At 36.8% G+C, this 24,961-nt stretch overlaps 2 protein-coding genes across 4 annotated transcripts in view; one reads left to right on the top strand and one right to left on the bottom strand.

Moving 5' to 3' along the window:
* Nucleotides 1–24,961, bottom strand: part of CTNNA3 (catenin alpha 3) — a 1,765,907-nt gene that overhangs the window by 1,000,198 nt on the left and 740,748 nt on the right. The gene's annotated exons all lie outside the window — the stretch shown is intronic.
* LRRTM3 (leucine rich repeat transmembrane neuronal 3) overlaps nt 17,189–24,961 on the top strand; it is a 175,384-nt gene continuing 167,611 nt past the window's right edge. The window contains exons 1-2 of one of the 2 annotated variants that reach the window (XM_054435157.2): nt 17,189–17,744; nt 18,077–19,608. In XM_054435157.2, coding sequence (XP_054291132.1) covers nt 17,741–17,744; nt 18,077–19,608 — 1,536 coding nt within the window. In that variant the 5' untranslated portion in view covers nt 17,189–17,740. The remainder of the gene's footprint in view (nt 17,745–18,076; nt 19,609–24,961) is intronic. The other variant, XM_063670570.1, reaches the window with a different exon arrangement.

The raw sequence follows: 24,961 nt of genomic DNA, 5'->3' as shown, positions 1-24,961 counted from the left end.
ATTACAAACAGTCATTTAAATGAGACTTCTTCAAGCTGGATTTTAAAGCCAGCCTTCTTGACACAGTATTGTTGGCAAGTTTTTATTTATTTATTTAGGCTACAGGTATTTCCAATAACGTCCTCATTGAAAGCCTACTTAAGCTAGGAAGCCACTTGCGATAATACTAGAGGTAAGAAACAGGAAGAGTAAACAGCTCCAAATAAGGAATTGTTCCCAAATTGCCCCTGTACATGTTGACCCCAAATCAGGAGTGAATACAAGATCACTACCAGCCGGGCGCGGTGGCTCGCTCCTGTATTCCCTGCAATTTAGGAGGCCAAGGCAGGTGGATCACCTGAGGCTGGGAGTTCGAGACCAGCCAACACAGAGAAACCCCGTCTCTACTAAAAATACAAAAATTAGCAGGGCATGGTGGCACATGCCTGTAATCCCATCTACTCAGGAGGCTGATGCAGGAGAATTGCTTGAACCCGGAGGTGGAGGTTGTGGTGAGCCAAGATTGCGCCATTACACTCCATCCTGGGCAACAAGACCAAAACTCCATCTCAAAAAAAAAATAAATAAATCACTACCTTTGGACACAAATGAAATTTCCTTCAGAACAGGAAATTTCCTCCAACCAGTTACTCAGATTGGAAGCAAATAAGAGAGCAATAAAAATCCATCTGCAACACTTCTTAGTCAAATAGAGACCAAATGGTGAAAAATACACCAGTACTCTGGTTAATTGGCCCAAATTTTGAGTGAGTTTCATGCTTAGTACATACTTTCCGCTTGCACTTATCACATCTTGGGTAACACAGATTTGTGAATCAACTACAGGTATTCCCAGAGAACCATAATTATGATAATGATATAGACATTAGGAGTAGCTACTTCTGCATCATCTTAATGTTTTCTTTTCAACACACATATATTGAGTATCCATTATCTGTTAAGAGTAGAATTCAGAAATGAATGAAACACCACAATCCCTGAATTTAAAGAATAGTCTATGGGGAAAAGGGCAAATAAACAATTTAATACTATGCATTTACATGGCATGTATAAATGGTTTATAAAAGTGCTTATGAGGAAGTCACCAAAATCCCTAGAAAATGTTTATGAAGATTATGTTTTAGATACATCTTATAGAAGATTTCATCAAATAAAAACTAAAGGAAGACTATTCCAATAAGAGAGAGCAGCATAAACGTGATTTAAAGTCGGCTAGAAAATGGCTTGTTCAGGGAATAATAAATAATAAATACTTACAGTGTGGCTGTATTGCAAGTAGCACAGCATCTTCGTTAGTAAGTGCAAGTAATGACAAAAGGGTAGATTTAAGCCAGATGGTAAATAATCTTTGTATCAAGTTGAATTCTTTGTCCTTCATGGCCTCACTTAAAGCATCTGCCAAGTCTTATACAATATGACTCTACCAACTTTATCACTACCCTTAACCATCACATCTGATGGAAACTTAGGGTGATAACCTTTTCCTAGAACAGCCAACTCATAAGCCAGATAGCAACCTATAAGATGGCATGGAAAAAAAATCAGAATTTTCTTCTCTAGAATTTTAAACAGAAAACTATCAAAAGAATGAACTGATTTTCAGTACAACTAAGACAGTCACAAGGTAGCATGTAGGCATTGAAGATAACATGTAAAGCCAACTCCATGGCAAGCAAAAACCATGAATAAGCTAGAGCTGTGAGGCAGAACAGAGGTGAACACAAGACAGGTGACGTGGAGAAAAGCAAAGTGGCAGATCACTGAAATGAAGCTATGGATCCCTCTCCAATTTGGTTTCTGCTCTTCTTGAAAACCAGTTGTTTGCCTTTAACAAAAGTATAAATGAAATGACAACCTTGTGTGTCATGACAATGAGTCGCTATTTAACCAGAGGTCACAGTGAGCTATTCATGGGATTTAAAGAAGACAACAATGTAAGCAATTTTAGATAGTATATTGGGAAAGGAGTAAGACCATTCTGAAGTTGCCCTTTGAGCCATTCCACTGAGGCCTAACCAAATTTCAAACAAGAAGGAAGCAATAATTCTTTTGTTTACCTTATTACTTGAAGGGGAATAACTTTCTACTTAAAATATTATGCTAGCCATGTGGAAGATAGATTATGTGTGCTAGAATATTAGTAATTTCTTTCCTTTTCAGAGCCAATTATGCACGTTTCAGTTACTTAAGGGAAAGTCTGTATAATTCAACATTAATAAAGACTGTTCTATACATTTCCAACAGTAGGAGGAACTTAAAAGAATTGTTTTGCCCATAGCAAAGAATGCCATGCATTAAATTCAAGTTAATAAAAAATTTGTATAGTTTCCAATATTAGTACGGATTACCTTTGGACGGTGAAATCATGGTTCATATGTTTTATAATAAATGTATATCACTATTATAATGCAAAGAAAATAAACTTAGAGAATAATTGAAGACTTGTTTGTTTCCTTTCTATTTAACAAAACAGATTTTAAGTCCTAGTTGTCTAGTTAAATCTATATGAGGTTAGGAAAAAAGTTTTATAAAGTGTCAACTACTGTTTTTCACATTGTACAAAAACATTGATTTGACTTCAAAGAAGACAGAATGATTATAAGAAATAGACTAATCTCAAAGGATCTAGGCTCTACTCAAAGTCTTGTATCTGTGTCGTATATTAATTGAACCAGTTACTTCATCTCTCTGGTCTATATTGTTAAATCTGTAAAATGTGAATTGGACAAAATAATCTCAAAATCCCAATTGTGTGAGTCTCTTAAACCTTTATGTCACTACTACTTGGTATTACTACAATATTTTCCAAGTTTAACTTGCAAAGCTTGTAAGCCACTTGAAATTATGTAAAACCTCTCAAGTCGTTTAGAACTACCCATAGAAAATATATAAAGCCTAAGAATCAGGACTAATGGCCTGAACATATAATGACATGTTTAACTGTTTTGGTTTCTCTAGGCAGAAACCTAGAGTATTTCAAAAGGAAAACACAATGATTAAAAATTGAATACACTAAATCAAAAATATTTTCATGACTTTAACTAAATACTATAAAGAGAAAAAATATAGAATCAATGTAGGCTTTAGAAAAAGTCTGGCCTCAACTATAGCCAATGAAGAGAAGAAATTTTATATTACTATTACCAGATTTTGCATACAGGCCCATACTGCGTCATCAGAAGATACAGACTTGGATTATACATAACTGGTTGCCTATTTGAAATTTAAATTTATTTGTAAACCTCTACTTCCTAGAGTTGTAAACACACACTCACCTTCATACACCACGCCACCACCAGAACCATATACATATGTATCAAATTCAGGTTTTCTAGTTTTTTACTATAAAATAACAAATACAAATTTGAAAATAGCAAAGTATTCCAAAGTATAAATGATAATAATTAAAAACAAAATTTTGATACAAAAAAGTAGGAAAATAAATACAGATACCAATAGGGTATAGTTTGTTTCTTTTAAAAGTTTACATAAAATTCCATTCTATTTCATTAAAAAATAGAAGTTCTTTTTTTTAGAAGAAACATTGGGCTCACGAAAATTAAATACCTGTAAGATATTGAAAACATTTAAGTTTGCAAAGTTATAATAAATACAAAGTATGAGATGCCAAAGAAAATTTAGTGCGCATGAACACAACACCAGGAAGAGTCATCCTATTTCCACCAAATATATTCCCTCAATATCTATAGTAAGACATAACCCCCAAGAACGGTAGTAAAAAATATTTTTTCCTAGCATTTTTGGAGGCTGCTGGGCTTGCTGATATTAGCAGGTTGGTCTAGGCTAAAAGGAGGATGTGGGAGAAACCTCATCAAAGTGATGATTCAAAATTCATAAATAAATGAACAAATGGGGGAACATTTTAATCACACCCACAGTAGAGTAAATGAAATAATGGCAGACACCCTTAACGAACTATACAGCCAAGGAAGCCACAAGTAAATACAATATATCCAAGCTTCTTCTAACTTAAAAGTTGTATTAAGAAATGCGTACATAGGCCGGGCACGATGGCTCATGCCTGTAATCCCAGCACTTTGGGAGGCCGAGGCGGGCGGATCACGAGGTCAGGAGATCGAGACCACCTTGGTTAACACGGTGAAACCCTGTCTCTACTAAAAATACAAAAAAATTAGCCAGGCGCGGTGGCGGGCGCCTGTAGTCCCAGCTACTAGGGAGGCTGAGGCAGGAGAATGGCGTGAACCCGGGAGGCGGAGCTTGCAGTGAGCCGAGATAGCGCCACTGCAGTCCTGCCTGGGCGAAAGAGCTAGACTCCGCCTCAAAAAAAAAAAAAGAAATGCGTACATAGTAAGAGACCTTATAATGACACTAGTGCAAAATAGATTGGGGGATACGGATAACAAAGGAGGACAGCATCTCACTTTTACAAAGATCTTCAGCTCCCATTTTCAACCTTGGGCTATAGTCTTAATTTATATGGCATCCTTCTAGTATCATCTGCCATGCCTGAAATCTGTCATGAGAAATCCATATCTGAAACATGGCAGATTGATCGCATGCTTTTATTGTCTCTTTCACATCAAAACTCAAGCAATGACAAATGAATACAAATGAGGATAAAGAGAAAAGAAGAATGAACAAACAATTTCTGCAAATTTTTGGAGAACAGAATACATGGTAGAGTCAAGGCAGCTACAGTCTTAAGTGCTTACTGAAGGGGGACCTTATGTCATGCCATAAAAGTCATGAGAAGCACCAGAAGTAGGGGTCACAAAAAAGATGAGGACTGATCTTCACGGAGCGAGATCAACTGCCAGATTTCGGTCTTTACCCCAAGCAATCAAAAGACTACCCCATCCCTCTAACAGAAAAGAGTTTATTTTCTGGCAAATTCAAACCTGAAAAGCTACATTGAAGTATACTAGGCATAGCAGTGAGGCTTGGGACTGACAACCTAAAACTAAAATGAGAATGTACATGTTGAACTTGGGGCACCCAGCACCCTTTCCCTGCCTTGCCCCCAGAACACTGGTAGCAGGTTCACATCTTCCATGTAGGAGCGGTTGGCAGTCTTCTCTGGGGGTGTGGGGGGTGGAGTCTACATACATGTACCTGAAGCAAGCTCTCTGTCTAATCTTGCTAACACAAAATCCACCACCGAAACCTTGCCCATTGGCAGGGTACCTTCCTTTTTTTTTTTTTGAGACGGAGTCTCACTCTGTCCCCCAGGCTGGAGTGCAGTGGCACGATCTCGGCTCACTGCAAACTCTGCCTCCCAGGTGGATGCCATTCTCCTGCCTCAGCCTCCCCAGTAGCTGGGACTACAGGCACCCGCCACCATGGCCGGAGAATTTTTTGCAGTTTTAGTAGAGACAGGGTTTCACCATGTTAGCTGGGATGGTCTCGATCTCCTGACCTCATGATCCGCCCCCTGGCAGGGTAGTTTCTATCAGTTTTTAGTGATTCACTCATTAATATGAATGAACACAGAAGAATCTTAACAGTTGAGAAATGCCTCCAACATGAAATGGGCCAACACGAACTGGCTAAATTACCTCAGAGGAAGTAGTGGCACCGCAGCAAGCAATATACCACCAAAAAAAAAAAAAAAAAACTACAAATAATATCCTCACAGTGAGAAAAAATGGCACATCCATGAGAGTAACAGTATGCTATGAAGAAGGGGCAAAAAGACAACTTAAAAAGAGCTCATGGAGATAACTAATATGATCACCTAAATTAGGATGGGAGTTGGGGGATCAGCAAACTGTTTCTGTAAAAGGCCGCATAATAAATATTCTAAGTTGCAGGATTTGCCATCTCTCAACTCTGCCATTGTAGCTTGAAGACAACCATAGACAATGCATAAAAGAATGCACATGAATATTTCTTTATTTACAAAAACTTAATTTTAGTTATATTGCTTGACCCAGTGGTATCATTGCTGGATTGGATTGTGCCATAATCTTCTGACATCTGGTCAAAATTTGTAATAAATAAATAAAATATTGGATCATAAAGCATAGACATTACTCTGTAGGATGGAAAGAGATAAAGAGATGGAAAATAGGAAAGAAAAACCAAAGGATCAATCCAGGAAATCCAAAATTTGTCCAATAGAAGTTTCAGAGACAGAGAACAAAGAAAAATGAGGACAGATCATTTTTTGAAACATACAGTACATTTGTATAGAACTGAAGGACATGTCTCCATATTCAAAAAGCTCACTGAGTACCCAACAACTAATGAAAAAAAAAAAAAGCACGAACCAAAGTGTATCTGTATACAATTTCCGAATACCAGGTGGGAAGAAAGTATCATACAGAGGAAAAAAATAGATCATACACAAAGAAATAAGAATCAGAATATTGTCTGATTCTCTACAGTGAGAGTGGTAGGGGAAGACAGTAATTCAATGCCTCAAAGATTCTGAAGGAAAATTATTTACCACCCAGAATTATATTACAGCAATCTATCAATCAGTAATACTGTACTAAAAAACTTAGACATGAAATTCTTATTTCACATGCACCCTTCCCTAAAAATCTATTAGTGGAAGGTGCTTCAACAAAATGAGTGGTAAACTAAGAAAATAAATACATGGAATCCAGGAAATAGGGAACCTGTTCTGGAAAACGGTGAAGTACTAGGTACATAGCTAGAATTGGATATTGGAGCCAAGAAATGGAGTGCTGCAGGCAAATGGGATTATCTGAATTGCTTGAGTGTTTGGAAAGCTTCGGCATTTGACATATATATATAATATATATATATATATACACACACATATATATACACACACATATGTATATATGTACACACACACATATATACATATATACATATTTTTTTTTTTTTAGATGGAGCCTTGCTCTGTAGCCAGGCTGGAGTGCCGTGGTGCAATCTTAGCTCACTGCAACCTGTGGCTCCTGAGTTCAAGCAATTCTCCTGCCTCAACGTCCTGAGTAGCTGGGACTACAGGCGCCTGCCACCACGCCCAGATAATTTTTGTATTTTTAGTAGAGATGGGATTTCACCATGTTGGCCAGGATGGTCTCAGTCGCTTGACCTGGTGATCTGCTCACCTTGGCCTCCCAAAGTGGGCTGGGATTACAGGTGTGAGCTACTGTGCCCAGCCCTTGACATATATTTTTAAATGTTGGGACAAACAACAAGCCCTAGATACAGACAAAACAGCAAATGTAAAAGAGGTAGAGAGAGAAAGAAAATAGGAACAATCCTTAAACTGCAAGAAAAGCAAAACGCTGAATGAGAATGGCAACATAGTCTAGTACACCACTTAATTCATCAGCGTCTTTGTTTACACAGTGATTGTGAGTCATATCGCCTATTTATTTAATACTGTAATAATAACATATTAACATGGGAAGCAGGGAGAGTAAATGATACTGAATCCTCAGTTAAAATAGCAAGAAATTAAAATATCAACAAAATTCAAAAATATAAGAATTAAATAGTAGCTAAAATAAAATGATTGCACCTAAAAAGAGTAATTGGTAAGAAATTGAGAGGGAAGAGCAAGGATGAATGTTTTTAATAAAGGGCTTTTCTCCTATTTGCTTTTTAAGCTATAGTATGTGCATAAAATGCAGTTCTCTGTGCTTCCTTAATACTTTCCATTTCTCAGACTCACCTATTAAATTTCAAGAATCCTGAGAAAGCTAATACTATAAGCCATTATCAGCTAATACCATAGGATTCATTTGTTGATAAGTGGAAAAAAGAACTGGGTCACCACAGGCACCTGAGACAAAGTGGAAATGAAAGAAAATCAGTAAGGAAGAGGTAAGGAGGTGCTGGGGGGAAATTGAATTGTAGGACACTCAGTTGATGTCCAGAGAGTTGGAGAATTAGTTGGTATGGAAAAACTCCACACTCTGGTGTCAGAAGTGTGGAGTATATAAAAAAACAATTTTCTTTTCCTTTTTAATGGTGGCCAATGAAAACCCAAAAGGAGATTACATCTAAGGTGACAGGATTATGTGAGTTGCTCCCTACTTGCTCTCCAATGTCAACAACTCAGAAAGGGATTTTTCTGGCCACAGTATCAAATGGTCATTGCCCTTATCCTTGTTAGTCTTCTTCACAGCACTTATTACTAGTTGACATTGTAGTGTGTAGCTATTTTTATTTTTTTACCATCTCATCAACAAGAATGCAAGAAGTCCTCCGGTGGAAGGCACTTTGTCTTATTCACTACTGTAACCCCAGCACAAAGAACAGTGTAAGAGTTTAATAAATACGCATTGAATAAACAAGTTAATTTTATTTTTATTAAGGATCTGTGGCATTTGCTACCAGGGACTAAGTAAATTTTTGCTCGAGTTACAATTTTGCCACATGGGGGCTCTGCTGTTAGTCGCAAGAGTATCCTAAGCATTCCCCAAAATTCTTAAGGGAACGGTTCAACTGGGAATGGCCACAGCTACCGAGTACTAACAGTATAAGGAAGGATCCTCCAGTTTGACATATAGGCTGACATATTTTAGAGTAATATAAGGACCCACAGACTTCTGTTCTCTGCTACTTAATTGTACACTATGCAGGGATTCTCATTTGTCAGAAGTTTAATATCTTTCAGATCTGGGCCCTAAAATAAAAATGTTTTTAAATCAGACATTGTTTCACAAACAAAAATAAAACCAACTTATGGCATAGCTGCTTCTTTATCAAAATCAAGATTGTCTATTATCTTTCTCCTCCTGGTGACTGGGGAATTTAATTCCTAATGCTGATATAATTGCCAGGAAGTCAAATTTTAAAACATACCAGTGTATCCAGTTGAAACTATTATATACAATGCTTTAAAAATACAATATGAAATTTTCTTCAAAAACTCTTGTTACATCAGAATATATGTGAAGTGGATATAGCAAAATGTTATGATACCATTTAAAGAACACTGACTGACTTTACATTCAAAGCGCAGTCATAGATGCAAAGTAAAACATCAAATATTAAGGTATAAATTTGGTTAAGAGGTTCTTATAGTCCCTCTAAAAGTCTTTTCTCCACTGTGAGAAAATATAGGAAATTTAGGAATATATATAAAACTAGACGTTTCACAATGTGACTCTGGTGCCACACGTTTCTTGATGGAATTTGTTCTGAAAGAAAAGCTAGAAAACTGATTTCTCTCAGCTCAAGTGACTACAAATGAATTTTGATTGCTATCCTCTTGATAAGAATTTTTTGTGCCTCAGTTAGATGAACACTTCAACGGCAATACAAAAATTAGCAGATTTGTTTAGCAAGTACCAACAACAAATAATTGCTGTTGCTGACTAAGGGCAAAAAGGCAATTGTGATGGGATGTGAAGAACAGAAATCCTGGTGATATGAATGTTAACCAACAAAGTTCTCAAACTTCCCATTTAATGCATTACTGAATTATCTGATGGCATAAATACCACAAAGTAGAAGTACAACTTTGCTCTAAGCTCTAAGTCCTGTATTACTCAAAAATTCTTCAAATCTTAAACTGCCACCAAGAATGAATAGATGCCCCAAATATCCACTTTGGGGCTGGATATTCTGCTCAAATTAACGAATAGACTCTTGTTAAACATACACGCCATGAAAACTGACTCTGTGCAAGTTAGAGGCTACAATGGGAAAACCACCAAATGCAGAATATGGAACAAGCTACGGTCCAAATGACCTGGCATCCAACAAATCAATGGCATTACAAAATGAAAGAGACTTCAAATACATCAAAAATAAATGCAATGTGTGAGCTTTTTCTAAGATCTTGATACAAACAAACCTACTTGAAGAACTTGTTAATTTTGTTAGGTATAATAATGCTAGATGGTTAAATTAAAAGGCTATTAGATGGAAATGCATACTGAAATGTGTGTGTGTGTAGATAGATAAATAGAGAGAGAGAGATTATAAAGACATATGTTGGCTGGGTGCGGTGGCTCACGTCTGTAATCGCAGCACTTTGGGAGGCTGAGGCGGGCAGATCACAAGGTCAGGAGATTGAGACCATCCTGGCTAACACAGTGAAACCCTGTCTCTACTAAAAATACAAGAAATTAGCTGGGCGTGGTGCTACGCACCTGTAGTCCCAGCTACCCAGGAGGCTGAGGCCTGAGAATCACTTCAACCCCGGAGGCAGAGGTTGCAGTGAGCCGGGATCGTGCCACTGCACTCCAGCCTGGGTGACACAGCGAGACTCTGTCTCAAAACCAAAAAAAAAAGAAAACAAGACATATGTTGAAGATTCGCTTTTAAAATACTCCAGAAAGAAAAAAATATTGCACTTACGTGGGAAAAGGTGTATCGACGAAATAAAATCAGCAAAATAGTAATAATTTTTGGAGTTGATATTTATTTTACTAGCTTCTCTACTTTTGTGTATGCTTTACCTTTCCAACTGAAAGGAAGAAAAAAAAGTATTTCCTTGAAGTCATATAGTCTTTTCAGCCTTCAGAAGTCTGCCACTGAAGGTTATAGTGTTGGCTAGATTTCCGTATTCCCATATTTACCTTAGGACTACCTTTGCAGGAGATGACAGTGAGGAATGCAATAAAAACTGAGAATATGGATTGATGCTGCTGCATAAATGTATCTTCAGGTGAATGGGAGGGAGACATGTTGGATAACCTTGTAATGTCTCATTCATTTAATTTGTCTTTTTCCAGAAAGACACTGAGAGACCATTTTAATGGTCAGACATGGAATATTCTTTATTTATTTATCGAAGTCAGAGATATTCAATCATAATCATATGTGACCAGACAGGGTTTTTAATGGAGCCCTTAAAGCAAGCAGATGGAAATCAAGGATATTTCAGGGAAGTGTTAATGCTCTGATGAAGATCTGGATATAATTACAAATGTAGACATGCATATGAGTATTCTAACTAGAAATGAAGAAAATTATTTTCACATCTGTAGGAAACTCTATATTGGCATTCTGACAACCCTGATATATTGTTGGGTCACAAACATTAAACTCTTTACAAAAGCTAAATCAAATGCATCTATTGGTGAAAGCACTTTATAAGCAAATACACAGAGTATCAATGGTGTATTCTGTATAATAAATGCTTGTGGTATTAAAATTAGTAGAAAAGAAATACTGAGGAATGTTTCCTATAATATTAGTAAATTCTGGCATGCCCTTGGTCATGTTGATGACCCTTGATAACCCTTAATATATGCTCATGGCCACCGAACCTATACAGAATCAAGGGAAAATTAACTTTGTCGTAGATATTCTGATTCCAGAAATATCTGTAACACTTTATAAATATTGTACAACGTACTTACAAATAAATCATGAAAATGATTCCTAAGTAAAAAATCCTTAAAAGTTTATAAATCAGGTTTTATGTGTCCCATTTTGCAGATGAGCAAACTGAGACCCTAAGAAGTTTGCACAGAATCAGCTCCAAATTCCAAATGTCAACTGACATATGCAATAAACAGTACATCTGTTGAGTCCAAATGTTTCCTTACCTAGTTTTTATGCAATCTTCCATTTGAATTTTCATCAAATCTTTTGGCTCTACTGCTTTCCAAGGCCATATGCAAAGATGTTGCCTCTGTCTAGGTCATTTGAATGGAAATCCATTTGCTATTGTTTGGGGGCTAATTTTGCAAATCATTTCATAACTTTCTGTTCAAAAAATACCTTTAAAATATTTAAAAATACATCATGGTGCTTTGAGGCTTAAGATTAAGAAATATTTTCAAGAACTAAAGTCTCATAAAAGTGAAGAAAAGTGAGAGCCAAATCCAGATTTAATCCAAATGTGTTAAACTCTTGGTCTTGTTCACAAAATTTGACCCACAAAAAGTTATGGCTTCACCGTCCCTAGGGTTGCTTAGCCAATAAAAATGAACCATCTTTAATTTCCGTCTTTATTTCATACCTCCACTTCTATTTCCTTAGAAAAGTTCTGTTGATTTTATTTTAAATATATCCAGAATCTAACCAATGCTCACCACTTCCACTGCTAACACCCTGGCCCAAGCACCATCATCTATCTCCTGGATTGATATGGTAGTCTCGTTACTGTGTCCCCTGCTAAGAGTGATCATCTCAGTCAGTCTGTGCTTCTATAACAAAAATACTATATCCTGGGTGGTTTAAACAGTAAGCATTTATTTCTCACAGTTCTAATGGCTGGAAAGTCCAAAATGAAGGTACCAGAAGACCTGATGTCAAAGACAGCCTGATTTCTGGCTTCTTAATAGCTGCCTTCTCTTGTAGCAGAGAGAGAGAAGAAGCAAGCTCTCTCACTTCTGTCTCTTTTTATCCTTATAATCCCACTGATCTGTCACGAGGGCTCCAATACCATGACATAATTACCTCACAAAGGCTCTATCTCCAAATACCATCACATTGGGAATTGGGGTTTCAATATATGGATTTTGCGGAGGGTAAATGAAAACATTCAATGCACAGCAGTGATCCTTTTAATAGTAATTTGATCACATATTAACTCTGCACAAAAATCTCCAGTTAGCTCCCTGTTTTCTCCATAATAAAGCCAGTATTCTTACAATGTCATCCAAAGCCCTCCATGACCTCCATCTCCAATTGTTCTATCACCTGATCTCTCATTCTAGACTCATTGGCCTCCTTGTTTGTTCATGGAACACATGATCTGCTTCCACGTTAGGCCTTTGCACTGGCCACTCCCCATATATACATTTAAGTATCACAAGCTCATATCCTTCAAGGTTTGCTCAGGCCAGTTTCTTAATGGCCCTAACCATCCTATTTAAAACTCAACCCACCTCATACCTTGCACTTCCAATCTTCCTTATATTTTTCTTGTTTTTCATAGTACATATGACCTACTAATATATTGTATATGTTTATTTTTAATTGTTTCTCTTATCCTTTTAGAATGTAATCTTCAGAAGGGCATAGGCCTTTATTTTGCACACAGATGTATTCCCAGTGTCTGGAACAGTGTTTAGCACATAATGGTTATTCAAATTAAATATTTTTTAAATAAATAAAATATCTGAAGTCAACAACTGTTAAGATATCAGTACAGCCTCTTTCAGTTATGAATTTCTAAGTTTATATCTGGCAACTCAGTTTCATATTGGATTGAAATTTGGCAGTATTGCCAAACTGAGATATGATTTATTTACCCAATTTAAACAAAATATGTTTAGCTATTTGAAGTCCAATAAACACAATAAAATAAAAAGTCTTTAGATATATGGCACTATTTTTATAATCGTATAAATCATTAAGGCCCTAGATGCATTGGGGATATTTAACTTGTCAGGTAGTTAACAGTTTGTTCTGTATGTGATATTAAGTGCAAAAGAAGTTGCTAGTTTCTAAATACATAATGCAGTATAATTTTGCTTCGCTGAAAGGCAAATCAGAAATAATCAGCTCACTATATTTGACAAGTAAAAGGAGAAAAAAACGTTTAAAAAGTATACAGGCAAATTACTAAAATCTTTTAGAACACAGTCTTTTCTTTTTCTCTTGAGGGACTACTCTATGTCTTTGCAGTAATTCCTGCAGCCTCAAGTATTCAGTGTGGCTTAGAATCACATTATTTTGTTTTGGATTTCTCAACTAGCCTCATGGATAATCTTCCCTCTTCAAACAATTTATTATCCTGAACCAGATCGGACCTGGTTGTGATGCCGACTTAAGGGGTTGTGCCAAGGTAGGGGCCATACACAGTTCCTGGAGGCTGACTCAGTCAAAGAGTGGCTACTAATTACTGTTGAGAAAGAGGTCAGTGTTTTTTTCCTTAATATTATTTTATTATGAACATTTTTCCTTGTCAATCAATATATTGCTACCAAAGCAATTTTTATTGTAGCACATCATTCCTATCATATAGTTCTGTTTTATTTTTATTTTTTATTTTTGTGGGTACATAGTAAGTGTATATGTTTATGGGGTACATGAGACGTTTTGATATAGGCATGCAATGTGTAATAATCACATAAGGGTAAATGCGGTATCCATGCCCTTAAGCATTTACCCTTTGTATAAAAAACAATCCAATTATACTTTTAGTCATTTTTAAATGTACAATTAATTCATTATTGACTATAGTCACCCCATTGTGCTAGCCAATACTAGGTCTTATTTATTCATTCTAATATTTTGTACCCTCAGTTGTTAGTATTAAGACTAAATATCAATCATAAGATCCAAAGGGTAGGTGTAAAGTCAGAACTATGCAGTAAGACAAGATCAGGAACCAAGATAACAGAAAAATGTCTGAAAACTATGAGCAACATGTGTAACACAGCAGAGAATAATATTCACCGTAAATAATTCAAGAAGATTTATCCCAGGAAAAGCAAAGTGAGAGCCCACATTCTCAGTGGGTTCCTCTGTTCTTCTGTCACTGGGAAGTAAAGTATGATGAGCAAGAAGCACAAAGTTAATGGGTCCTCCAGCCTCTTGGAGTGGCTCTCTGCAGCTCTTGGGCAAAACAGATGTCTCAATGACTACCTGGGAGAGTGAGGGGAAAACTCAGAGCCTTTCAAGCAACAGAGGTGTGAGAGAGAAGTTATCAATATAATTCCCATTAGTCTGTTTTTGAGAGATACAAGTTGTCAAGCCCATTTGGGATATTAAATGATAAGGGTTCAGTATTACCCTTCTGTACTGTGCAAAGGGGAATAGTCAAAAGCATATTTACTGTTCTCATGAAATTTGTAGTTTAACTATGAAGACAAGAGATATCTCTGTGAAAAGTACAGATCACTTTCTGATCAACTAAGTTTTCTCACTTTCTAGTTTCTGTCTTTGTATATACCTCCTTTAAGAATACTTTCTCCAAAATTGTTTCCAGTCTCACTGACTGAGGAAATTTTCAGGACTCAATCCCATGTACAAATGTTGAACATTACATAATCGGTTATACTATATCCAGTGTACTTGTGACTGCTATAAAAACATATTTTTTCAATAACTATTTATTGCATATCTGCAATGTGCCAAGTGCTGTTGTAGATATTAGGAAAAATGAAGTAGGCAAAACATTGTCTTTTTCCTCATGGAACTAACATCTCAGTATTATAAGTGTGCAAACCCTCTCTTCCTACTAGGAGAAAATATTATTTTTAATCATTCCTTCACAGTGAGTTTCTTAAACTTATTTCATCAGAGACTATTGAAAAGCACACACTCTTCCATCCCCCTAGAATGAGTATACTGGGGGAGGGATTGGGAAGTCTATCTTTTTAAGAAACTCACTGGATGTTTCATGTACATTCACAGCTTAGGTAACTCTGGGGGAAAGCACTGCCCTATTAAGAACATACTGCCCAAGGAATTGGTAATATCCATTGTACTGTATCTGTAGGACCCCTTTTGATTGTCATTACTAGCCTTTATCTAACATCTCATCCTTGGAGAATGTGAAAGCTCTCCATGGTTTTCCACAGACAGTTCACCTAACAAAAAATAACAAGGCAAACTTTTTCAAGAATACCATTATTTTTTTTAAACAAATTAATATTATCAATTAAGCCTAAGTGATGGACTTTCTATTTTTTTTTAGATTATTTTTCCAGAATAAATTTTTTTTTATTATTTATTTTTAAATAAAATGCCTCTACATGGCAGATGTTATTATGTTCTACTTTGGAGATGAAAAGGATCAAACATTATTAGTTATGGTCCACAGAACCAAAAGATTTATTTTAAAGATAAAGTTCAGATGATGAACATAAAGGAAGTTATCTCATCAAAGAAGGCAAGACTGAGTAAATCTCAGAAATCCACCATGTACAATATTTAAAAATGCTCACTAAAGTTGTTCTTTGTGAGTTAATGAAGGTCAGTATAGTCAATATTCAGTACGTAATCTTAGCAAGTACAAATAAAGTTAATATTATTCAAATATCTTACACAGGCTTATTGCATGCAACACACTGTTCTAAGTAACATACAGATATTAAAATGACTTAATTCTCAAAACATGTCTCAAAACATGAAGTGAGTTTTTGTTTTTATGCCCATTTTGCAGATGAGAAAACTGAGGCATAGGGAAAGTAAGTAACGCGCTTAAGGTTACATAGCTGGTAAATTGTAGCCAGGAGTTGGAATCTAGGTGCTAAAATCTATGCTGTTAATCATTAAACTGCCCTGCCTTAGTTTTTATACTTCTTTAGGAACCTCAGACCAAAAGAAATTTAGACAATTCTAATAGAACAAGCAAGAATTTGCTGATCGCAGCTTCCTTGCCCCAATCCTTTAATCGGCTTCATTTTCACTGACTTCTTTTTTAAATGAAGATAACAATGTTGTTGAACAGGATCATCTAGTGGTTAGTGGTTCAGCATAAGAATGACTTGCTTCTGAAGCTCAACTCTACCACTTGCTTGCTGTATGACCTTGAGAAAGTTACCTCTCCAAGTCTGTTTCCTCATCTTTAAAAGAGAGGTTATAATAGGACCCACATCATACTATTGTTTAAAGAGAAAACAACATAGCCCATTTAAAGCACTTAGAAAGTGCTCCATAAATATTATTAGTGTAATAAATAGCAGCAACATCAATAAAGTATGAACCAAATGATCTCTTGATTCGTATACTAACACTAAAAATGGTTTATTTCCCTTCTAATTAAAAGAAAATTACAACAACCAAAACAACAAACGAAACCATAGCCATAAAATCAATTATATCGTCTGTGAGAAAACCGGAAAGGCTATTGGACACATTAATTCATTTGTCATCAGTCATCCCCTCTATTCCAAAATGTTTGTGTTCTAACATCCTGAGACACCTTGCATAATATAATCACTGTGACTCCAAGAGGTCAAATGGGCAGGCAGTTAATGCTTCTCTGTGAAAAGCTCAATAATTCATTTTATAAATTTCAGTTTAAAGCCTGCATTGAGGTTAAGAAAAATTGACGTTCGGTCTGTGAACTTAATGTCAAGCTCCAGAAAAACTCTGGGAAGCACATGTTTAGCAATTAGGTGGACACAGACAATAAAGACGTTGCCAAATTGTAAAACAAGACTTGGAAATCACAGAAACTGTTGCTAGTTATTGATCACGGTGACCATTCAGTTCCTACTGAGCCACCCAAAAGAATCATTCATTTTCCAGCAGAGAGCCTGCTCATTTGCAAGATAAAAGAGAGACATTTCTGCACATGCCCATAATGTTCTTCACCACTGGGGGCAGCTTTACATAAGACTGCATTCACTGAAACCAAAGCAACAGTCCGAGCAGCTTTCAGAATGACAGTCTGCAGAAGTGAGCTGAGCGTGTGCGCGGTACGGGGCTCTCCTGCCTTCTGGGCTCCAACGCAGCTCTGTGGCTGAACTGGGTGCTCACCACGGGAACTGCTGGGCTATGGAATACAGATGTGGCAGCTCAGGTAGCCCCACATTGCCTGGAGGAATACATCATGTTTTTCGATAAGAAGAAATTGTAGGAGCCAGTTTTTTTTTTTTTTAACCGCCCCCTCCCCACCCCCCAAAAAACTGTAAAGATGCAAAAACGTAATATCCATGAAGATCCTATTACCTAGGAAGATTTTGATGTTTTGCTGCGAATGCGGTGTTGGGATTTATTTGTTCTTGGAGTGTTCTGCGTGGCTGGCAAAGAATAATGTTCCAAAATCGGTCCATCTCCCAAGGGGTCCAATTTTTCTTCCTGGGTGTCAGCGAGCCCTGACTCACTACAGTGCAGCTGACAGGGGCTGTCATGCAACTGGCCCCTAAGCCAAAGCAAAAGACCTAAGGACGACCTTTGAACAATACAAAGGATGGGTATGTTTTGTCATTTTTCTTCTTTCCTTCTTAAAAAAAAAAACAAAAAACCTCTAGTGTGTGTAATAATTCTGCCTTAATTATTTTAGAGATTACCTTGCTCTGCTCTAAGATTATGAATTTATTTGCTTAGTGGCACGTTTCCTTGTCTAACTATTTAAAAAAACAAAACACTAAAGACAATTCTCTATAATTACAAAGAGATAATATGTGATGTTAAATGTTATCTAGATTTAAATTTTTAAAAATGAAAAATATATGCCTATTTTTGCTTGATTAAAGATTAATTCTTTTTTGGGGGGATAACTTTTCTAAGTTGTTTTTATTTCCAGGTTTCAATGTAATTAGGCTACTGAGCGGATCAGCTGTAGCACTGGTTATAGCCCCCACTGTCTTACTGACAATGCTTTCTTCTGCCGAACGAGGATGCCCTAAGGGCTGTAGGTGTGAAGGCAAAATGGTATATTGTGAATCTCAGAAATTACAGGAGATACCCTCAAGTATATCTGCTGGTTGCTTAGGTTTGTCCCTTCGCTATAACAGCCTTCAAAAACTTAAGTATAATCAATTTAAAGGGCTCAACCAGCTCACCTGGCTATACCTTGACCATAACCATATCAGCAATATTGACGAAAATGCTTTTAATGGAATACGCAGACTCAAAGAGCTGATTCTTAGTTCCAATAGAATCTCCTATTTTCTTAACAATACCTTCAGACCTGTGACAAATTTACGGAACTTGGATCTGTCCTATAATCAGCTGCATTCTCTGGGATCTGAACAGTTTCGGGGCTTGCGGAAGCTGCTGAGTTTACATTTACGGTCTAACTCCCTGAGAACCATCCCTGTGCGAATATTCCAAGACTGCCGCAACCTGGAACTTTTGGACCTGGGATATAACCGGATCCGAAGTTTAGCCAGGAATGTCTTTGCTGGCATGATCAGACTCAAAGAACTTCACCTGGAGCACAATCAGTTTTCCAAGCTCAACCTGGCCCTTTTTCCAAGGTTGGTCAGCCTTCAGAACCTTTACTTGCAGTGGAATAAAATCAGTGTCATAGGACAGACCATGTCCTGGACCTGGAGCTCCTTACAAAGGCTTGATTTATCAGGCAATGAGATCGAAGCTTTCAGTGGACCCAGTGTTTTCCAGTGTGTCCCGAATCTGCAGCGCCTCAACCTGGATTCCAACAAGCTCACATTTATTGGTCAAGAGATTTTGGATTCTTGGATATCCCTCAATGACATCAGTCTTGCTGGGAATATATGGGAATGCAGCAGAAATATTTGCTCCCTTGTAAACTGGCTGAAAAGTTTTAAAGGTCTAAGGGAGAATACAATTATCTGTGCCAGTCCCAAAGAGCTGCAAGGAGTAAATGTGATCGATGCAGTGAAGAACTACAGCATCTGTGGCAAAAGTACTACAGAGAGGTTTGATCTGGCCAGGGCTCTCCCAAAGCCGACGTTTAAGCCCAAGCTCCCCAGGCCGAAGCATGAGAGCAAACCCCCTTTGCCCCCGACGGTGGGAGCCACAGAGCCCGGCCCAGAGACCGATGCTGACGCCGAGCACATCTCTTTCCATAAAATCATCGCAGGGAGCGTGGCGCTTTTCCTGTCCGTGCTCGTCATCCTGCTGGTTATCTACGTGTCATGGAAGCGGTACCCTGCGAGCATGAAGCAGCTGCAGCAGCGCTCCCTCATGCGAAGGCACAGGAAAAAGAAAAGACAGTCCCTAAAGCAAATGAATCCCAGCACCCAGGAATTTTATGTAGATTATAAACCCTCCAACACGGAGACCAGCGAGATGCTGCTGAATGGGACGGGACCCTGCACCTATAACAAATCGGGATCCAGGGAGTGTGAGGTATGAACCATTGTGATAAAAAGAGCTCTTAAAAGCTGGGAAATAAGTGGTGCTTTATTGAACCCTGGTGACTATCAAGGGAACGCAATGCCCCCCCTCCCCTTCTCTCTCCTTCTCACTTTGCTGGCAAGATCCTTCTCTGTCCCTTTTAGTGCATTCATAATACTGGTCATTTTCCTCTCATACATAATCAACCCATTGAAATTTAAATACCACAATCAATGTGAAGCTTGAACTCCGGTTTAATATAATACCTATTGTATAAGACCCTTTATTGATTTGATTAATGTCGCATTTGTTTTAAGATAAAACTTCTTTCATAAGTAATCCCCCACATCCGCTGTTAGCCTCCTGGTGGGACCAAATCTACAGTTATAGAACGTTTGCACCTCACTGGCAAATCAAGGAAAGAGGTGAATGATTCCAGGTGCTCGGAGCTTGAGCTGATTCTTGGAGATGACTCAGTTATGGGAACATTTTATAGACAGGCAGAGCCTTTAAACCAATGCCTGACTTAAAAAAGAAAATTGCAGGAAACTATCAAAAGATGGTGCTAGGTTAAAGCAGCACCCTCAGCAGTTTCCAGAGGTGTCTGAATTACAGTAAGGCAAGCACAGGGACAAAGTGACGAAGGGTTAAAATGCTGCAAGCAGACAACTGCAAAATGTGAGGAGATGACAAAAATGTAAAGTTTTCGACTCAGCCTTGTCTCTGAAACCCATCTCTGTAAAATCAGACTAGAGGTTTCACTGTCAATTTCTTCTAGCCTGTATGTTTCATAAATAAATAAATGAAACAGCATTGAGAAGCCAGATTTCTCCACCACACCTCACGTTAGTTAGGGAGTTTTCAGATAAGGTTCGCGAATGGGAAAGCAGCTTGCTACAGGCATGTGGTTGAGAGCTTACCAGAATTTCTCTTTCCAGTTTTTTCAAAGACCCTAATGTAGTTAGCAGAATCCTTAGCTCTGTCCTGTTCTGTTCAGGATTTGTCAGGCTGCCCTGTTGTGTTCCATTACATGTCCTGCACACACCAGTCCCCTAATGACAGACACTTCATTCAGATGTGTAAAGAGAACACATTCCAAGACATGCCTTCCACCCACAGCCTCATTGGAAAGGATGATTTTGATAACACCTTAATAAATGTATAAAATGAATCTTAGAGGAAAAAAGACCAACACTATGACAGTTCTCTGTTGCTTTTCTATTGCTGACATTACAGTGTCCCTGTGTTCATCTGTATTGTGAACTCATCCATCAGTACAATTCTGTACAGACCCTGCTGGCAATCTGCAAGCTGCATGCATGTTTTTATGATTGGTGAAAGTTTATTGACTGCAGCACGAATATCATAGCCTCCGTATTTGAGTAACTTGAACCACAGTCAATGAAGGTTTTTAGAAAGATATATTTAGTCTGTATTCTCCTTCATCCTCCAAAATGAACAGTTCTATTATAGAAGCAAATATCAGGAACTGCAACATTGAGGCTGTTTCATTTAATTTGGCTTGCCAACCCCTACATCTTTAACCATGTCCCTCATCTCTGAAAACAGAATCACTGCAGCAACAAAGAAAAAGTGAATGGCTATTTTTACTAAATTTTTTTTATTGTTTGGGGGTTTTTCATATGCTGAGAGGAAAAATCTAGGCAAGTCACCATAAAATAAAATTTTAAGGATGCCAGATTATTAAAATCATACTTTTATAAGCAATAAAGAAAAATATTTAAAGTGAATTTCTCAAGGTACTTTGATATTGATTAAATCTTACAATAGATGCCACTTCAGAAAAACATCATAGCTACAATGTTTACCCATGAATAATTGTTGAATATACATGTATTCATGACAAAAAGTCACATATTACCAATGGATTAATAATGCAGATACTTCCTCACAGCTTACTGGATGACTGAGCTTACTGTGATGTTTTTTACTGAAGTTGTAACTTTACATTTTTCATACAGCATCAGTAAATACATATTCCATCTTAAAAAGAAATTTTCTTTGGCTAGCCTCATTTTTATCTATACTAAAGATGTTTGTATTAGTGAAATGCAGTCTTAAAGTGAAGAATCCCATTTCTATTCTTTTTCACTTAACCTTCTGCCTTACTTGTGATGAATACAAAATATATTTAGGCAAGGAATACTTATATTTTTGAATTATTGCAAATTCTCGATGCTGTGGTGCTACTAGTATATATAAAATATGCTTGCTATATTGAAAAGCATTTCTAAAATTCAGCTACTTGGTATATAAAATATGATATAACAATAAGTGAATCACCAATATTTTGAAAGCTGGTCACTTTTTAATGCCTAACTTTACTAATAAACATAATAATAGATAAGAACGAAAATAAAATCCCTTAGGTGGTAAAACTCATTTTGATTTGGGACATGAAATTATGGGAAAAAAGTTCTTTCTTCCTCCTCACTCTTTGAGAATGAATCTTCTGTAGTTCTCAGTGTCTTCTGAGCACAGATATATAATTCTTGTAGATTTAATAACTAGTTTACCACTGTAAATTTTAAAACGCCAACTGCCAGTCTCCTGCTCAAAAGTTGTTGCCTCACCTCCATCCCATGGTACTTTCTGGACTACATATCATAAATCTATTTGTATTAGTATTTCAAGTTCATGCAGATTAGAGAAATGTGATTGATATTTATTTTTCTAGTACATATTTACATAAAATATTGAACTTCCCTCAAAGGTGACAACAGTTAAAAAAAAAAAAAAAAAAAAAAAAAAAAAAAAGCCTGACCTGTTGAACTATACAACAGAACACAGAATACTTTGCTTTACCAAAACAGAGAAGAAATGGGATTTAGTCTCTAAACTGCGTGTGAGTTTTTTTCCATTTTTATTAACCCCGGTACACATAGTGCTACCACAGCACGTAGTTAAATAGTCCCAGTGCCACAGTCTTGTAAGCAATACTTATGCAAGATATATTCCATTGAAATGAGTTTGTATTTTCCAAGGATGTTGACATTACATCTTTTCAAAGAATTTAAACAATTTTTTACTTGATTTGGTGAGTGAACTACCTAAGCAGACAGGCAGTAAGTTGTCTTTCTATGGAGCAGCAGTGACCTCTAGTGGCTGATTAGACTAACCACAGCTAGTCACACATTTTAGCTTTTTATCCTGAATCCTTATGTAAACGTGGTTTACAACATATGTTTTTTGACTAGTAAATCAGATTTGAATTTTATTTAATTCATTTCCCTGGGAAATATAATTATAATGTAATTTTTGAATGTTATACTTTTCATTTTGACTTTTATAGTAATGCTGGAACAGAGGCCATGGAATTGGTACTGAAGACTAGAAATAAGTGTCCAAAGATGAAAAGCTAGTAATAGCGCAATAAGAATAGATAAGAAATATTTTAAAGTGCTTATACTCATCGATGCTGGCTAAACATTTTGATATTTTTATTAAAGGGGTTAATATTTTTCATCAGCAAGATACATGTAATTTAGGTAGGAAAAACAAATTTTAATATTATATTAAAAGAGTCAGCATCAGTTATTTACTGGTCAGTGGATATGTCAAAGGTGTCAAAGGAGGGGGGCCTCCCCTTCCGGCCTTAGAACTCTCCAGTTTGCTGATTGTGCCAGTGACCTGTGCTTTGCCTCAGCGCTTTCTCCCTCCCTCCCCCTTTTCAGCCAGCTGAACACTGGTTCTATTAGGCTCTCTGACAATGATGTTACAGTCTAAGAGGTGATGATTCATGGATAATGAAATTATGCTCTCCTTCTGGGGAAGGATAATGCAGAGTCAGATTCATGGATTTGGCAAGAGGTTTTAGGATGCTGTAGGTGCATGAAATATCTCTTCTTCCCTTGACATTTACCAAAATGAGAACTCAAATCATTTATTTAAAGTGTGGATTAGACTGCATCAGAAACAAGCATCAGGTCATGAAGCCTGAGATAAAGTGAGTTCCAGACATGGCAAGTAAGAATCGAGCCATGAGAAATAAAAAATTCAGAAACTGTGTTGCTTCATCTATTCCTTTTTGCTCTGGATTCTCATTAGAATCCAGATCTGTAGCTAACCCATGGAGTTTTGCTATTGTTGTATTCTCCTAGCTACCTACACTAAAAATCAGAGGCAGTTGGGGGAAACAATGAGCACAAAAGAATATACAGGTAAATTTGAATGACATAAGTTTTAAGAGAAATAAAATGGATGGATGTTAAATAGTTTGTATCAAATAGCTCTAATTAAAAACGAATTAAAGAAATAATAATAATACACAGGTGAAAGTCACTGCTTTCTTAATCATAATAGCCTACAGAATTGGACCCAAATTCTTTTAGCCTCCAAAAGTTGGTGATGATTTTGGATAGTTAATACCACCAATAAAATATAAATAACAATAATTTATGATTCTTTTTCATTTGAGGAAAATATCACAGCCAGGCATGTTAGAATATGGGCCTTAGAAATTAAGACCTAAATTCAAGTTCCTTTGACACTTGATAATCAAGTCATCACAGGTACATTTCCTGGCTTTTCTGAACTTGAAGTTTCTCATATGTAAAACAGATGTGTACTATTGACTGCTAATGGTTATAGGGAGGACGAAATGTGAAAAGTACTTTGTAAACTCTAAAATGGCAACTACCTCTTCTTTTCAAAAAGCCCTTAGTGAGATACTGAGTGGGGTTTGTTGTTCTATGTTTGGCATGAGCCAAAAAGAAATCAGTAACCTCCATGTTACAGAACCCCAAGCCCATTTTACATCATTACAAGTCTAGAACATCGTCTTTGACTTCCTGTTTTCACATAGGCACAGCTTCTTCCACCTCATGTTATCTAAGTCTATGATTTTTATACTGATTATCACAATGTACAACCGACATAAAGACACCAACCAGGGAACACTAAAACAAATACTTATCAAATGCATTGAAAATTCTACTTGTATTTCAAATCAGGTAACTATAGCAAGTGCTTTCAATCAGGACGTTTACCTGTCCACTCCCTTTCTAGTATCATTGTGTTCAATCCTTGTTGATTTTACACTGGATCAATATAATGTTTATATGGCAACATGACATCATTATTGAGCAAAAAGTAATTGCATATAACATGTTACTGTAGGATTAGCACACATTCCAGGTATCGGTCACATGATATCTGCTCTGATGTTTCTCCCCTGGCCACTCCAGTGGAAGACTGTGCCCAAGATCTCCTCTTAGTATAGAAATTACTATTGACTTTATCAATTATAATTATTGAAAAATCACTGGATAAAAAGGGGCATAAATGTACAGGGACTTTCTTTTATGTCATTGCTTATGCAAAATTACATCATTAATTCATCAAA

This window comes from Pongo pygmaeus, chromosome 8 (assembly GCF_028885625.2).
Source record: "Pongo pygmaeus isolate AG05252 chromosome 8, NHGRI_mPonPyg2-v2.0_pri, whole genome shotgun sequence".
NCBI classification, from domain to species: domain Eukaryota; kingdom Metazoa; phylum Chordata; class Mammalia; order Primates; family Hominidae; genus Pongo; species Pongo pygmaeus.
This window is presented reverse-complemented; position numbering and strand designations above follow the sequence as displayed.